This window comes from Oryza brachyantha, chromosome 4 (assembly GCF_000231095.2).
Source record: "Oryza brachyantha chromosome 4, ObraRS2, whole genome shotgun sequence".
In the NCBI taxonomy this organism is placed as follows: Eukaryota; Viridiplantae; Streptophyta; class Magnoliopsida; order Poales; family Poaceae; genus Oryza; species Oryza brachyantha.
Genome location: NC_023166.2, coordinates 15843189 through 15861499, shown reverse-complemented (window position 1 = coordinate 15861499; position 18311 = coordinate 15843189). Strand labels below are relative to the sequence as shown.

General features: G+C 41.9%; 2 protein-coding genes across 2 annotated transcripts; both read left to right on the top strand.

The window, feature by feature from the left end:
• Positions 1–1999: 1999 nt before the first annotated feature.
• On the top strand, positions 2000–3917 carry LOC121054204 (skin secretory protein xP2-like). The gene is made up of 2 exons (XM_040523233.1): positions 2000–2326; positions 2481–3917. The coding sequence occupies exons 1-2, from the start codon at positions 2000–2002 to the stop codon at positions 3915–3917; spliced, it is 1764 nt and encodes a 587-aa protein (XP_040379167.1).
• An 11564-nt stretch (positions 3918–15481) lies between these two features.
• LOC102717424 (cis-zeatin O-glucosyltransferase 1-like) lies at positions 15482–17103 on the top strand. Its single transcript, XM_006652563.3, has one exon. The coding sequence runs from the start codon at positions 15530–15532 to the stop codon at positions 16922–16924; it is 1395 nt and encodes a 464-aa protein (XP_006652626.1). The 5' UTR covers positions 15482–15529; the 3' UTR covers positions 16925–17103.
• Positions 17104–18311: the final 1208 nt, after the last annotated feature.

The window sequence follows — 18311 nt, the reverse complement described above, 5'->3', positions numbered from 1 at the left end:
CTGAAACTGTTAGTTGAGGAGATCTTTTAATTTTGAACCTGACGCTGATCTTGCAGAAAATTCTCCCTGGGGGATGCCAACGTTGCCACTTTGTCACATTGTTGGGTTATATTCTCTCTATCCTGGATAGAAAGACATTATTTTTAGCTCACATATACTTATGCAAAGCTACAAAGACTAGAATACCTTCACTTTTTGAAACTACAATGCATTTGCCCCTACTTTTTTCAAATCCTAATACATTTGTCCATTACTTTTCTAAACTCCAATACAATAAGTACTTAAAAATGAAGATTTTACTCCCTCAAGTTCCTTACCCCCTCCAGTCTGATAATGTTTATCATTTTGGACAATAACACGGTCTTCAAACTTATCTTTGTCTATGATTTTGTATTAAATATTTATAAGAAATAGATAAATTTGTACTTTTATTGGAGTATTTTTAAGACTTATTTATACATGTTATATATCCTAGTATCTTTTAAGTTAAATATTTTAAAAGATATTAATAGTTAAAATTTTAAAAGTTTGATCATATGTTTATCCAATATGATAAGAATTATTAAACCGGAGGAAATAATTCTTTTCATTTTAAACTATGGTATGGCCAGACTTTTAAAACTTTGACTATTAATAATTTTTAATATATTTCATTTGAAAACATCGTGTATACATGAGTCATAAAAAGAACTTTAAGAAAAGTGAACATTTGTTTACTTTATATATAAATAGGAAAATCATAATAAAAAATATTTTGAAAATCATGTCATTATCCGAACCGACAAGAATTATCAAATTAGAGAGAGAATAAATAAGAAGAGTTAAGAATAAAGTTTTACTTGAGGATGGAAGAAGTAGTACTACTCTTCTTTTTGCAGATAAAATATTATCTGTTTTTTATAGCTACTTAATGATATAAAAGATAAAATTAACTATAATAAAATTAAAAATCTACTTTAGAAGGTAAGACGATGAACTTCGGTAAAGATTTTTTTTTATAAAAAAGATACACTGTTTAGCCATTTAGGGAGTGAGTGCAAAATCCGATGAATAATATGATAATAAGCCGAGGAATGGTATTCTCCCTTGCATAGGTGATATGATTTGTTCTCTTAGTCAAGTTATAAAGTAGAGTCAAGTGGCGCTTGTCCCTGTTTAAATTCATTTGGTTACACGTTTTTTTTTTCCTGATAAACAAATTACTGAGCCGATTGAATCAATTTGTAGGTAAATTATGGAAGCCGTCTTCCTGTTAACCCGACTTTATCCCCACCGTTTTTCACTTCTGCACAAACTATATACGAGTGTTTTTGTAAAAACTAAAAAAATACAAATTATATTGAGGACCGGACAAGAGCTGGGTAGCTCTTGTTGTTTCCCAGCCAATTCAAATCCGCAGTTCGCGCCTTTTGCTCTAGCACTTAGCACTTGGACTCGGACTCGAACCCTTCTTCCACTTGCATCCGAACGCCATGCTCCTCCTGCCATACGATTCTGAGTCCGTCTCAAATTGCACGTCGGTCTCAATAAAAACGGCCATGGCAACGCTGCCAACCAGATAGGGCAGCCAGCCAGCCAGCCGGCCATCGTTCTAACCTGTACACGGTTGCTTGCAGCCCAACCTTTTCTCAGCTTCTCGGCGTACGTTATATATGGCGCAAGACGATCCGAAGGGCGCCGGCGGCGGAGGAGACGAGGAGGAGGAGGAGGAGGAGCTGGACGAGGAGGAGCTCCTGAACGCGTTCCGTTTCAAGCCGACGGATAGGGAGCTAGTGGAGAACTATCTCCTCCCCAGGCTGCAGCGCCGGCTGGCCGTGCCCAACGACCGGATCATCGAGGCCAACGTCTACAAGCTCCACCCGGCCAAGCTCGTCGATGGTAAGTACAAATCCAATGTTGCTGCCGTTGTTTTTTCATCAAATCGTGCTCTTCCTCCGTTTGATCTGCTCCTGGATTTACGTTGATCGATGCACGGGGGGTCACCGGCGACCGACCGACGATGGCCGGGTCGATCTCAGGGCTGCAGAAATACAAGAGTCAGGACGGGTGGTACTTCCTGTCGCCGAGGGCTCGCAAGTACAAGGGCGGCGGCAGGCCGTCGCGGGGCACGGAGGACGACCGCGGGCGGTGGAAGGCGTCGTCGGGGAGCGACGTGGTGGGGCAGACGGTCGGCGGCGTGGACATCAAGTACTGCAAGAACTCCCTCGCCTACCACGAGGGGCGCCCCGGCAAGGAGCACAAGAGCTTGTGGCTGATGCACGAGTTCACCGTCCCGGAGTACGGGCACAAGGTCGATAAGAGCCGCGCCGGCGACAGCAGCATGAAGGTGAGCCGGTGAAAAATTCTTCTCAACTTTTGTTGATTTTTTGACCTTTTTTTTTTGAAAGTTCAAAAAAAAGGTGTTTAATTTGATTTCTCTTTTGTCTTTGTGTACTAATGTGCTTAATCTTAATTTTTTTTTTTTTGTGCGCGGCGTGCAGTTAGACGATTTCGTCATTTGCAGGATTTACAAGACATTGAGGAAGAGAAAAGGGGAGGAGGGAAGCACCAGCACCGCCGGAGAGCTCTCCACGTCGGAGCCCAGGCCGGCCGCGGGGACGGGTGAAGAGACGGCGCCAGCGGGGGCGAAGCAAACGGGCAACAAGAGGCCGGCGGAGGAGCACGCCGCCGGAGAGCTCTCCACGTCGGAGCCCTGGCCGGCCGCGGGGACGGGTGGAGAGACGGCGGGGGCGAAGCAAACGGGCAACAAGAGGCCGAAGGAGGAGCACGCCGGCGCCGTCAAGCAGTGGCCGCCTCAGAAGGCGAAGCTGACCCTGGGAGGAGCACCGGCGCCGGCGTCGGCGTCGTGCGTCCGCTGCGGCGCCGCCGCCGGCCGCACGCAGATGCCGCTGACGCTGGGAACGCCTACGCACGGCACCCAAGCCGGGCACGGGGTGGCGCATGCCGCCGGCAACGCACCGATGCCTGGGCAGCATACGACGTCGTTCGATGACCCGTTCCAGATGCAGCTGCAGCAGGCGGCGTTGCACAACCATCTGATGATGCAGCGGCAGATGGCGGCGGCACGCGACAGGCAGGCGCCAGTGCAGCCGCGGGGGCCGGTGACGGCGGACAACGGGCAGTCCTCGTCCCTGCAACGGCCGGTGCCGGCGCCGGCGTGCGGCGGTCAGGCGCCTGGCGTGCACGGGCCGTGGGCGGCGGCAGGCAACGCACAGATGACGTCGATGCAACGGCAGCAGGCGGCAATGGCGGCAGCGGCATACAGCCAGATGCTTCTGCAACAACGGCAGCAAGCGGCAATCGCGTACAGCTCGCAGCCGCAAAGGCAGGTACGGGGGAGGTATGTGGCGCAGGAGGCGCCTGAGGTGGCACAAAACGAACAGGCATCGTCGGCGCAGCGGCTGCTGGCAGCGCCGGCATACAACGGCGGATCGCCACCGGTGCACCGGCTGCAGGTGCAGCCACCGAACGTCCCTCCGCCGCAGCCGGCGTTGCACCCGCAGGCGGCGCCTGCCTCCGGCAACTCCTTTGGTCAGAGTCCGACAACGATGACGCAACCACGGCCGCCGTCGCCCGTCCAGCCGCATCCACAGCAGTGGCCGCCAGCGGCCGAGACGCCCGCGATGCAGGAGAAGCGTGTACTCGAACAGATGATGGCGGAGTACCTACACCTACTAGACGCCGACGAGTCTCGCGGTCGCGGAGCGCAAGAATGGGAGATGCGGTCGCAGCCGCAGTGCTCTGACGCGGCAGAGTGCAACGATGGCGGCGAGAAGCTCTCCTCCGCTGAGGTGGCAACCACGGAGGTGCGGCCGGACGGGGGAGACCGTCTGGAGCATGATGCACCAGTCGGTCCACAGTTGATCAGCATTTTTCCCATGCTTAAGAATGTATCTGAGATACTAAATTTTACATAGAGAACAGTGTACCTCCTACTATCTTCTTAATAATAGTAAAATTGTTTCAGTTTAAATGATTTATAAATATACCGTTTTAAGGTACTCCTAAGTAATTCTGGGCCATATATTTTAGAAGATTCAATGATCAGTAGGACTATGGCCTTGTATAAGTGGTAAGATAAGATCACTTACCATTCATCAAGGGTAAAAGGGACTTTTTGATGGTATACTAGGAAGAAAATAAATGCTCAATTAATATATATGATTGGATCTTAATTAGCATAGAAACTTTTGCTTTGCATAGTTAAACATATACCATGATTCTTAACCTAAATATATTGTCTCCCCTAATATTAAATACAGACATTAAACATCGAGAAAAATAGTATGAAATCATTAAAATCTGAACCTATAAAAGCTGGGAACTAAGTAATAATATAGCAAAAGAATGTAACAGAAAATTAATTTAGTAATGTTTTGAAATATCTTCATCATATTCAATGGAAACAACAACAAAAAATATTTTCAAAGGCAATGAAAGAAATTTTGATCATTGCAAACTTTAATTTTTGAATATAGTTGGTATAAATTTAGTTAAATATAAAGTAAAGCTCTAACCATGCATGGCAACGAAATTTGATCAATTTTAGTACTCTAGATTTTTCAAAGTACACATAATTTAAACATTCATTTCATAATGATATAATTAGACCTAAATATGCTTTACTACCATTGCACACATGCTGTCAATCCTTATGCAACATTAATGTATTCATTTTTTGTTGCTTTTTAAAAGCTCTCATGGCAACTATTGAAAATATACCAAATATGAATACAATTTTGTTGCAAAACTACCCCTAGATAATGGAAGGGTAGGATTAATTCAAGTTATTATCTCTTGGGAGGTAACTGGAGCACCTTAAGACTACTCTTTTATAGTTTCTGGCATAAGCTGGAATTGAGATGGGAAAATCATAAAGCGTCTAGTTTGCATTAGACAGAACAGTGCCATTTTGTCTCCTTTTAAGAATATGATATCATTTCTCCTACAATAGGCTGCCACTGCCAACGTATTTTATATCTTTTGGACATTCTATCAGCCACCAAGCCTTACTAATATATTCGCATACATATACATTTTACATGAACCATTGAGATTCCACGATAGCATAAATTGTAACCTGCGTAACTACTTTCAACGGAGCAAGATTGATCACATTTCAATGTCAACTTATGAAGTAATCCTTGCTAGTGTGTTAGAAATTCAGAGGTTGTCTTTTATTTTATTTTATTTTTTGGTCGGGTTGGCCAAAGGAGGCCAACCGGATTTTCATTAAGAAAAGGGGAATTACAACCCAAGGGGCGGACAAACATCAGCAGTAAGCTGCTGAAGAAAAAAAAACAAAACTGTACAGACTCAAGAAGCCACTAAACGATCACAAATTAGTTAGCCACTGTCGTCATCATTAATCTCAAAGAAACCCGCTGACGTCCAAACTACTATCTCCTGCCGGATTTCACCAAACACCTGTACCGCGGTTCTTCCAGTGTTGTTGAAGATCCTTGCATTCCTCTCTTTCCAGGTCTCCTAGCAAATCAGCATGAAGACCGAGTCAGAAGGCCTTTGCGAATTTGAGTAGCAGGTATAACAGTAGACTATAAACCAGCTATAAATATATTTTAAAGAAATAAGAGGAGAGAGTGAACTAATTTATAACTAGTCTCTAAGACGCCATATGTGCACGACGACAAGGCATGGTGTGCCACTCAACTATATTGCGAGGTGGTGCTTCAGTTGTACAACTGATGCGCGCACCGCGGATCGATGGAAACGCACTCATTGTCTCTTTTGCAAGCTAAAATTTAATTTTCTAATTGATTTTGATTTTATCCCTAGTACTTTATTTTAAAGCATTTAATTTTAAATCACTAAAAATATTTATATAAATATTATCCATAAATTTTTTTTTACTAATAATTCTTACAAATAAGCATAAACGGAATGATAGAGTATCTAACCCTTGAACGAGGTGGGTGGATCTTGGGCAGCTTGAACGGTCAAATTCGTGCCTTCTTGGTTTCGAACAAATGGTTGCTGGCTGAAAATGGTTCTTTTCTTTTTCTTTTTATGTTGTCGGCGCTGAAGTACATATATTCGAGAGAGAAACTCTATATTTGGATGTTCTCTCTATCCTTAAAAAATATTTGAGGATGTTATGTATGAATGATCTGTCGGAGTACGAAGAGATATAAAGGATGAAGTTATTTTAGAAGATCATCCAAATAAAGATATGGATGACCAAATTTAGATGATCTGTTAGGGATGCTCTCATGTTTTCTATATCCTTCACGTCATAATGGTATATTAATGATAGTTTATATCCTTATTAAATAGCTTACCACATAAGTAAAATGGTGACATGACAATATAATTAATGAAGAAATCGAAGGAAAAACTTAGAAATGGTTTCGTCATAAAGAAACCAAGTCTTCTCTTCACCCAATACACCAAAAAAACCATCAATCCACCATTAGGAAGAAGCTACTAGTTTCTAGGGGACATGTGTCATGCTCAAGATTGGGAGAATAATAACAGTTAGGAGAGAGAAAGAGAAAACATTTATTACTTAAAGACACCTGAAAAATATTTTCTATAGATGATTTCTTATACTATGACAACCGTGTCAATTTCTTCAATTGGGACTGCCCTAAAGAAACTAGCACTAAACATCACTCTTATAATACGAGCACTACTAATTCGGATGTAAATTTAATGTTACTCATCTCTCATCATGCTTTAGGTGTAATGTAGAAAACATGTCTCACGCAAGTCGTGGTTTTCTTCTCTTTCTTCATTAACTCATTTGTCGTATCATCTTTTATCTTTTGTGACAGCTTATTTAATACTATGGAAAACATCCTAATCATTGCCTTGTGAATGCTCTTAGGGCACATGCAAAGGGCTCCCATTGCCTTTTTATCGCTGCATGCTCGCTGATGTGAAAGAGAAAGATGATAGGAGAGAGAATGAGTTGTTTTGCATAAAATCAGCAAGACATCAACTTTTGACGCATAAAACGGGGAGACAACCAGAAAATTTGCTTTTTGTACGTGTGCTGACCTTAATCAGAGGCACCGACTAGTTGGAATAATTAGTCTATAATTATAAAGAGTCAACTTAAGAGACTATTTATTGTATGAGAAGTTTTTTCTATACACATGACTTGAAATAGAGCCCATAAGGGTACGCACAAATGTAGTTACTAGCTGAGTTTCTCGATCGCTACGTAAGCAAATTTAGTGACATGAAGTAAAGAGAGGGAAGGAGAGAGAAAAATTGTTGTCATACATGACAACGGCTTAGAATCGACTCTTGATATTTATTCAAGGAAACTTTCTTGCATAAGGGTGTATAAAAAGAAAACTAGCGTAATAAAAATATTTTATTTTATTGATGTGCTTGGGAAATTATCTGAACACCTTTTATTATGACTTAAATTCTATCGGTCAATTAATGTTTAAATTCTATCGGTCAATTAATGTTTTATACTATTCGATATTATCAGCTTATATATAAAAAAAGTTTCACACTGCTTTTGTTTGCATGTTTGGAAGCTTTCAATGTTCAACTTGAATATTGCTTTTCAGCTCCATCGTATTTGCAGAACTTTTGCCACGGCTAACTATCAGCAAATCAATAATGAATGTTCCCAAAATAACACTGAATTTTCACCTATCACTATGTTCGTCAGAACTTGTTTCATCAGTGCGATTACACCAACAACTTGTGTTATATATTTCAACTTTTTATCATTTTGTTTCAAACTTTCTTTACTAAATTTTATTTTCACATCTGATCATTTTGGCTAGGCCAGTTTGACTAACGCGGCAATGCAAGACACCGTAGCCATACTAAGGGGATTTGGATCCAGGGACCTTTTTTTAGTCACTTGTCACATCGAATGTTTTGACGTTAATTAAGAGTATTAAATATGAACCGATAACAAAACTAATTGCATAAATAAAGGCTATTTCATTAGACAAATTTTTCAAGCCTAATTAAGCCATGATTAACAAATGTTTACTGTAGCATCACATTCGCTAATCATGGACTAATTAGGCTCAATAGATTCGTCTCGTGAAATAGTCAAGGGTATGAGGTGGATTTTATTAATAGTCTATATTTAATTCTTCTAATTAATTCAAATATTCAATGTGATAGGAATCCAAACAGGATCTAACTTGTCACTTTATTTTACCACACGAGGCGAGATGACGTGACAAAGAGTGAAAATAAAATTAGCTGTAGTGTAGTTTTATAATTAAAAATAGAAACATTTAACAAAATATTCGTCAGTTTAAATGTACATACATGTTACGAAACATAGGAAAACAATTTAGTTTTTTTACAAGAACAAGAAAACTTCATGAATCCGTGAGCATCATCCAGAACGGCGGCCGGAACGGGCGCGGGAAATCGTGGAACGGCCGGTGCACCATGTGCGTCCCTCTCTCCAGGTCGAAGACGTGCAGCGCGTTCTCCTCAATGGCGACGTGGTTCACGAAGTAGATCGTGTTCCCGCGCAGCCGGTGCTCGCCGGCGGAGCACGACGCGCCGAAGGTGGACCACCCGCTCATGTCGCCGCCGAGGAGGAACACCCGGTCGCTGCCGATGCCGCCCACCCTGCGCCACGCCGCCGGCGACGACGCGAAGTCCATCTTGTACACGGCGAGCTCGGAGACGCTGAGCGCGTCGAAGCCGACGAAGAAGACGACGACGAGGTAGAGCTCGCCGCGGGACTCGACGAGGTACCTCGACCGGAGGGGCCTCTCGTCGGGGAGGTCCACGTCCGCCGTGTCGATGTCGACCGAGGTGAGGCAGGGCTCGCCGTCGTCGTCCCGGTTGTCGAGCTCCACGACGCCGAGCTCGCGGCCGGAGATCTCGTAGTAGAGCCTGCACCCGACGGCCGCAACGCCGATGAGCCTCGCCATGTTCCTGTCGCGGGGCTCGCCGTAGGCGTTGAGCACGGTGATGACGTAGCCATGGCGCCCCCATCTCTTGCCGCCCCTGACCTGGCACAGCCAGTAGTCGTCGTCGTCGAGGTTGAGCACGACGACGACGCGTCCATCGTCGTCGCCGGCCGTGCCGCCGGAGAGGAGGCACTTGCAGCTGCGGGGGAAGTCCCGCTCCATGTCCGGCAGCTGTACCATCCCGCCGTCCTCCGGCCGCCACAGGAACGTGCGGAGGGAGCCCGGGTGCAGCGAGAGGATCCACCCCTGCGGCGTCTCGAAGCAGCGGTGGTCCCGGAGGACGTCCATGGTGGTGGTGATGAAGCAGCGGCTGACCACGCTGAACTGCGTCTGCGGGTCGTCGTCAATGTCGGTGGCGGTGCAGTACGGCTGGCGCGGCCCGGCGTCGTGCATCAGGAACGGCATCGCGCTGAGCGGGCTGAGGTCCATGTCGCGTCCTCTCCGGCTTGCGCGCGACGGCGTGAGGCAATGGCCCCGGCTTGTGTTTATATCGATCAGGGGGGGGGGGGGGGGGGGGGGGGGGGGGGGGGGGGGGGTGGGGGGGGGGAAGAGAAGCGTCGGAGTCCGAATCCGAGTCTGAGTCCGAGTCCACTTCCTGACTGACATCCTGTATACTTTTCATGCATAGACTCATCCATTTAAAAAAAAATACACCTTTAACTTCTATGCATTCATTTCATTTAAAAATATATATAAATATTTATTATTTTTATGATTTAATTTACTACCAAAGACACTTTATAATTTTACGTATTTGCACGGCGAACATTCAAACATAAATTTAAAAGTTAACGGTATTTTAAAATAGAGATATTCTAGTGTATTATATTTTCATAAGACCGAGTTAAAAGCTTTGGCAATATCGAGCATAAACAATAGTGTTGACTTTTTCATTGAGTGCATCCTTCTTGCTAGGGTTTGTACATAGACATATGTATCTTCCTTTTTTAATGCATTCTGGACTTGGGATATACTCCCTCCGTCTCAAAATAAACCAATTTTTTACTTTTTATCTATAATCTTTGACTCTTCTTCTTATTTATTTTTTTTACGATTGATATTTTTGTTTTTATTAGATGATAAATCATGAATAGTATTTTACGTGTGACTAATTTTTTTTCTAATTTTTTAAAAAAAATTTAAATAAGACGAATGGTCAAACGCTAGGTATAAAAACCGAAAAATTGGTTTTTTATAGAGGGAGTAAGTCCGTCAATATGGTGTGATAGTCTGAGCACCAGTTCCTTGGATATAATCTTGGGTGAGGAAGTGGATGAGCTTGATTGGTCCGAAGTCACCCACAGTGATCGACATGACCTTTTTTGGAATTAGAGTGATGGTTGCCTTTACCACATCTTTTTATTTTTGTTTATATTTGTAAGCCATATTTTAATTTTTTTAAAAAAACTTAAATTTATAGTTTTTTACTGAAGTTTATTTTTTTCAGCATTGCATGTTAGATCGTTGAGAATGCATATATAATTTTTTTATTCACATATTATCTTTTATTTACAAATATGACTTTTGATGCTGCCAAAATTTCCCCACAAAGGATTCGCATCAACTCAAGGATGGATGAAGCCATGCACCAATTTTGGTAGCACGACGATAAACCAGCAAAAAGGCGTCACGTGTGGAAAAAGTTGCAACGATCTTGTGATAACAAGGAAAAATAATTTTCAACGATTGCTGCTCACCTCCTAATATTCAATCATATGTGGCTCCACCAAGAAAAACAAAATTATTCAACTCCCTTGGCCCCATCAGGTTTCTAGTGGGCTGCTATTCAATTTGCATCTGGATTCAGCAGAAAAGGTAAAATGTTCGCTGGAAAAAAAAACTGTAGGAAAAATGGCCTGTGGTCGGGAAGAAAATAGATGTACGAAGAATCGTTTGTAAATGTTCATAAATGAAAAGGATGAAAGAAAAATGTGGAAAAGATAAAGGAAGGAAACGAATGACAAAGGTGAAAATCAATTTTGCTAAGATGAAACAAAAAATGGAAAAAAAAACAGGAAAGAGATGAAAGGAATGTGTCAGAAAATAAAATTATTGGGATGTGAAAATTAAAAAGGACGGACATGGCAGAAAAGGCTGGAACTAAAATTGTTTGAGGTGAAAGTAAATTGAAAAAAAAACATGAAAGGTTTCTTAAAATTAAAATTGTTCTAAAAATTAAAGTGTGTGTATATATGGCCCAACGGGGGACTTCTTGATCTGCAGCCAAATGCTCTGCCACTGAACCATGGACCCATTGATGATAATATATTACTACCATTGTTTCAAGCATAAACATTCTAGTTCGCTTAAAGATTCTTTTTATTCACTTCAATGGACAATTTTGAATCGATTAGATTCTCTTTCTAAGCATCTACTAGGCTCTGAAATAATTAAAATGAATATAATTATAGAAATAAGTGTAGATATGCTTATATTGTGTAATCAAATTTAAATCCTATAAATATCTATATTTTAGGACGGAGAGAGTGGACAATTCATTTCTACACTTTTTTCTCTAACTGCTCTCATATTTTCACTTCTGCTCATGCTTATAAGATAAAATTTAAATTTTTAATCTTATATGTGGGGTGGATTTTGGAATTTTTTAATTATAGTTTATTTTCTAGCTGTAGTTTTTAGAGATCACTAGGAACACATATATAAAAGTTTATTCATAAATTATTTTCTATTTACAAATATATAGTTTGTCTTTTTTCATGAAAAGCCACATTATTGCCCTCTAAAGCACTGTGTTACGTCTTATCTGTAACCGCATTTCCGTACAAATCTTAGAGTTAGGGTTCTAACAAACGAGGAGAGAGAATGAAATTTTAGGTAACTCATCTAGAGGAAAAAGATATGCATTGGACACTTGGCAATCGAGAAGGGAAATCTTTCTGAATTTTTCTGAATTATGAAGGACGCAGGTCGTCCGTAATTTTCTTCCAAACAGTTATGGTCTTATGGATTGACTTGTTCCAGTGCTGCTGCTCAGTCCAATCAATCTATAGAGCGAAATCCCCCCAAATACTGTATCATTTCACGCGGCCGCCGTCTTCCTTGATTCCGAATATCAAAAAGTAAATAAAAATAAGTACTCAATCCATAGCATAATGAAAGGCTATAATTTTGTTCAGATTTACACGAATGCCAATGTGTAATTTATATTAATTAGTTTATAAATCTAATCTAGATTTATATGAACGTTAATAAATATACATATAAATATAAATTATTTATATTAATCGATTGATAAATCTGGTTATAATCAAAAAGTTTTATGATATAAAAATGAGAGAACAGAAGAACTGCAACGTCGGTCGATCGAACAACTTTTTATTTGAATATTTCCGGGTAGAAAGGCTCCTAACATGAATAGATTAAATAAGGTTACGCTTGTTTCCACTAGGCATTATTGTAATTTAAATTATTAAGGTGAAATACGTAGGTATTTTAAAGTACCTAGAGGTGGGCCCAAATATTCTATCCCCTCCTACTAGCCTAGATTTTCTCGTTTTTCGTACTCGTGCTTCCCTAACTGCTTTGTGGTGTTTTTTTGAAAATTTTCTATAAAATACTTGCTTTTAAAATCATATTAATCTATTTTATATTTTTTATAACTAATAATTAATTAATCATGTACTAATCCATTCCTACATTTTCCGCAACGGATTACTAATTGGCAACCTAACTCGGCCGTGGTGGGTCTTTGGCCACTTAAGGGCATGTTTAACAGTAGAGCCCATTGTGGGCTCTATCTCAAACCACGTCAGCAACAAGAGTTTATTTTAAAATGATACGTATAAGGTAGAGTTAGGTGTGGTCTCTTTATTAATGCAATAAAACATTTTTTATTAAGCTAGTTTTATTTTTATATATTCTTATACAAGAAAGTTTTATTTAATAAATGCTAAGAGTCGACTCTAAGTCGTTGTCATGCATGATAACAATTTTTCTCTCTCCTTCCCTCTCTTTTCTCCACATCACCAAATTTACTTACGTGGCAATTGAGAGAGTCAGTTAATAGGCACTTTTGTACGTGCTCTAATAATTAAAAAACATTATTAGAGGAGCTTATCAGATTATGTTAATCTATGCTTTAAATTATAATAAGCTGACAATCGTTTGTTTCAGACCATCTTTATTTTTTGATTAGATTACAATAATACTTAAAAGAAGGCATAAACTAAATTGTCTGTACAAGGTCGATCGAGCAACTTGCCTGGTGATGAGCGTCACGCCCAGCTAGCATCGCTTTCGTGGCACCAGGATTAATTTGGGCAACGACGCAGAGGCCAAATTAAGGGTCCAAGGCAAGGAAGGCGCGAGACACGCAGAAAGGTACACGGACACACGGTGGATTGTTCGCCTTTGCTGTACAGATATACGCGCCGGCGAGAAAGAAACAAAACCACGCACGGTGAGCCGGCTACGCACGTAACGTGGCATAGCAGGCGGCGGCCGGCCGGACACACAGGCCCTACGTACAGGTACAGCGGCTTCGTCGTTGGATCCAACCAGCTTAACCGTAATGGCGCGATGCAGTTGTGCACGGCGCCGTGTTCATCGACTCGACGGGTCGATCCATAAATGATCTTTTTTCCTGTACTATGTAGTATATACTGGTGTTTTTTTTTGAAGTATGTGCTGGTGTTATACTCTTAGAATATTAATCCCTCACGTTTTTATATCTTACGATCCTGACTTTTTTTTTAGATTTCGTACGTACATTCTTTTTATTTTAAAAAATATATAATTATTAATTATTTTCTTATGATTTGTTTTACAACTGAAGTCATTATTAGTTTTATTTTGTGACTTTTAATAGCGTCGTATCATTAAAACATGTTTGTGTGGATGAATGAAACATGCACTCTCAATGTAAAGTTTCACTTCACCGTTTTATAAACTAGCTATAACTCTATCTAAGTGACCAATAGGAGTTGATTAAATGTGTAAAGATAAAATAATTAATTTTAATAGACTTTCATCCAGTTTCACTAAGTACTGATCTCGCTGTTCATAAATTCTACGTCACATCACCATTTTTATGACATATTGTTTAATGAAAATGAAACCTCCACGAAACTTCCACCGGCCTAAAGAAACTTAAAAACATCTTAAAATTTTACATATATTTAAAAGATTCTAAATAATACAAACGGTTACATCGTATCGTAAATTAACGTTAATATAAAACCGAACTAGTTGGAGTACTCGTCGGTGTCAAGTAAAAATCACGTGCCCACGGCGCATCAGTTGTCATAATTAAAAATTAACGGCGAGATTTCTGAACGTCGTGAACGAACACCTGCCTCGCCACGAGATTTCTGACGGTCGGTACGGCGCCACGATGTCGACCACGATCGTAGCAGCGCGCATTGGCTGCAACCTGCAACAGACCACGTCGTAAGTCGTCACCGATGACGAAAGCGGCACGTCCCTCCAGCCATCTCTGCCGGATCAGGCCAGCATCGTCTGCCAACGAGCTTTCTATGACCCCGATTTTTTTTCCCTCCAACTTGTCATATTACATATATATTATTAATAAAATTTATTATTTATTTTGGACTACTTCGCAAGATGAATCCATTAAGCTTAATTAGTCCATAATTAGTGAATACGATGCTATAGTAAATATTTGCTAATCGTGGATTAAATAGGCTTAAATATTTGTCTAATGATAGTCTTTAATTATGCAATTAGTTTTGTTACCGGTTTATTTAATACTCATAAATAACGTCTAAATATTCGATGTGACAAGAGACTAACAAAGTGTCAACCATTGTGTCTAGAAAACAATCATCTCAGTCTTTTCGCTTAAACATAAGATTACAAGCTAAAATTTAAATTTTGATTTTAGAGTTTTTAGCGTGGTTTGTTTTTTTACTTGTTTTTTTAAATTACTAACAACGCACCAAATATATTGTTTCATAGGTTTGTTATTTATCTATCGCTTAAAAATTTTTAATCTATCAATCGATTATTTTCATTATATTAGATTTGCTTGAAGATTAATGCTTGTTATCCACTTGCTTTTATTTGGTTTTCTTTGTTGCAGTTTAATTTTAATCCAATGTCTCGCAAAATTGATCGATAGATTTAGTTTTTTTTTCAGGCGATTGATTAAGAGGTGATCCCGTTATTTTGTCTTTTTTTCATTTAAAAGTCCAAAGGTAAACTCCACGCGCGTCCGGTCAGCACCCGAGTCTGCTACCACCTTTGTCTCGTAATATATGAGATCGGACTTATTCGCTTATAATTTTTATCATTCGTCTTATTTAAAAAGTTAGTGTAAATATAAAAATTTGTAAGTAATACTTAAACTACGAAAATAATAAATAAAATAAATAATACTTTCAAATTTTTTTAATAAGACAAGTAGTCAAACATTACAAACAGAAAGTCAAAATCTCATGTAATTCGAGACAAGAGCAGTAGTATTATCTGATTCTCGCGATGTCAGCAAAGTTACTAGTAACAGTTTGTGCCAGTGTGCACCTATATATAGCCTGTAGATGCATAGGCTACTGGACACCGGAAGTCTCGAACTCTGGAGTAGACAAGCATAAACAGCCATCAGTGACGAGACGCGCTCGATGGCGATTGGCTCGGTGGAATCGGTCGCCGTGGTGGCGGTGCCGTTCCCGGCGCAGGGCCACCTGAACCAGCTCATGCACCTGTCCCTGCTGCTCGCGGCGCGGGGGCTGGACGTGCACTACGCGGCGCCGCCGCCGCACGTCCGCCAGGCGCGGTCGCGCCTGCAGGGCTGGGACCCCGACGCGGTCCGCTCCCTCCGCTTCCACGGCCTCGACGTCCCGGCGTACGAGTCGCCGGCCCCGGACCCGGCCGCCCCGCCCTTCCCGAACCACCTGATGCCCATGTTCGAGGCCTTCGCCGTCGCCGCGCGCGCCCCGCTCGCCGCGCTCCTCGCGACGCTCTCGGCCAGCTACCGCCGTGTGGTCGTCGTGTACGACCGGCTGAACTCCTTCGTCGCGGCCGAGGCGGCGCGGCTGCGGAACGGCGAGGCGTTCGGGCTGCAGTGCGTGGCCGTCTCGTACAACGTCGGGTGGTTGGACCCCGAGCACCGGCTCGTGCGCGAGCACGGCCTCCGGTTCCACCCCGCGGACGCCTGCATGTCCAGGGAGTTCGTGGAGTTCATCAGCCGGGCGGAGCAGGACGACCAGGACAAGTCCAGCGCAGGCATAGTCATGAACACGTCTCGTGCGATCGAGGGCGAGTTCATCGACGAGATCGCGGCGCACCCCATGTTCAATGAGTTGAAGCTTTTCGCGGTCGGCCCGCTGAACCCGCTGCTCGACGCGACCGCCCCGACGCCGCCGGGCCAGACGCGGCACGAGTGCATGGAGTGGCTCGACAAGCAGCCGCCGGCGTCCGTTCTCTACGTGTCATTCGGCACAACGTCATCCCTCCACGGCGACCAGGTCGCGGAGCTCGCGGCGGCGCTGAAGGGCAGCAAGCAGAGGTTCATCTGGGTGCTCCGCGACGCCGACCGCGCCGACATATTCGCCGACTCCGGCGAGAGCCGGCACGCCGCGCTGCTCTCCCGGTTCACCGCGGAGACCGAGGGAGCGGGGATGGTGATCACCGGGTGGGCGCCGCAGCTGGAGATCCTCTCGCACGGCGCCACGGCGGCGTTCATGAGCCACTGCGGCTGGAACTCCACCATGGAGAGCCTGAGCCACGGGAAGCCGATCCTCGCATGGCCCATGCACTCCGACCAGCCGTGGGACGCGGAGCTGCTGTGCAAGTACCTCAGGGCGGGCCTCCTCGTGAGGCCATGGGAGAAGCACAGCGAGGTGATACCGGCGGAGAGCATCCAGAAGGTCATCGAGGAGGCGATGCTGTCGGAGAAAGGGGCGGGGATACGTCGGCGGGCGAAGGAGCTCGGCGAGGCCGTCCGCGCGTCCGTGGCAGACGGCGGGTCCTCGCGGAAAGGCCTGGATGACTTCGTTGGCTACATCACACGATGATGCAGGAATATCCTCTGATTCTTCGAGTGCCGCTCGGATGTTTAAATTTGAGTATTCGTTGAAAAATATTAATTTTAAAATTCGGTAGCCACTCCTAAGTAGTAAAGTATATGTAATACACTGATACTCCATGTCATATACTCATATATAGCATACTTAGAGACGAAATTTCATCAATCGGTTGGATATTTATATTATTTTTTATAAAATGTTTTTTTATAGAAGTTCATCATTTCGTCTTTCGGTTTTTAATTTCATCATTTCTATCATTAAATAGCTGTTAAAATTAGATAATATTTTATTGTTTTATTTAGAAAGAACACAACCTAGTATCATGTTCATGTGACGCAATCTAGTACTCTAGTTATCCTCCAAAGCCAAAAGCATTAAGTTTGTGTTCACTCTTATCTATATTATTAGGAGTGTAGTATCTAAATTTTTGTCAGCGGTGAGAATATGTGTTTAGTTTGCTATTTAATTTTGGGTACTATTCGCATTACCGAACATTTTAGCAAAATATAAAAATTGGACTATGTGCTTTGTTCGGTTCGATAATTAATGGTTCAAACTGGACCCAAGTCAAGGCCAATACAATGAAACGAAGCCCTGGCTTTAAAGCACTGACTTGTCTGTAAACACATATCTTGACTGCTCCGCACATAAAAAATGTGAAAATGATAGTAGATTTTAATAGAATGCGTGAGGTTAAGATTTGCCGTTCACTTTCACCTCTTTAAATGTATGAATTCTATCAAAGATGTTGTATAGCGATGTTTTGGGGCGGAAAAACAACCTCATCGGCCATCGGCCCAATGAGGCGCAGACACGATGGAGCCGTGTGGACCGTCTAAGTACTTATAAGTTAAATTTAAATTTTTATTTAAAATTAATTTAAAGTTTATTTTATCGTATTTTATTTTTTAGTCTTTGTTGGTAGATTTCTAAGAATATATGTATATATATATATATAATTTTAATCATAATTATTTCTTATTTATAAATATGTCATTTGATCACTCCTGCGAGTATTTGCCAGTGTGCATCGGCCAATGGAGCAACTCAGTTGAAAAAGGTTCAGCGGAAGCTTCCGGTGTACTCTACGTTCGTGGTCAGATGAAATACAAAAGATTATCTAATTTAATCATAATTATTTTTATTATAAATGATGTAATTAACAACTATAGACTTAAAAATATATTTTATAAATTTCAGATACTTAATTTCTTTATAGAAATATTTTTAGCCTCATCATTTCCCTTCTACTTATACTTATAATCCAAAAATTAAATTTTTAACTTTTAATTTAGAGTTGATTTTGGATTTTTTTTATCGTAGTTTATTTTCTAGCACGCGCTTTTAGATCACTCAAAACACATATATTAAATTT

Bases quoted from the DNA above. Each gene is read 5' to 3' on its own strand.
- LOC102717424 (XM_006652563.3), top strand. From the start codon at position 15,530: ATGGCGATTGGCTCGGTGGAATCGGTCGCCGTGGTGGCGGTGCCGTTC.
- LOC121054204 (XM_040523233.1), top strand. From the start codon at position 2,000: ATGGCCGGGTCGATCTCAGGGCTGCAGAAATACAAGAGTCAGGACGGG. The intron at 2,327-2,480 runs GTGAGCCGGTGA...CGCGGCGTGCAG, and splicing joins CCGGCGACAGCAGCATGAAG to TTAGACGATTTCGTCATTTG.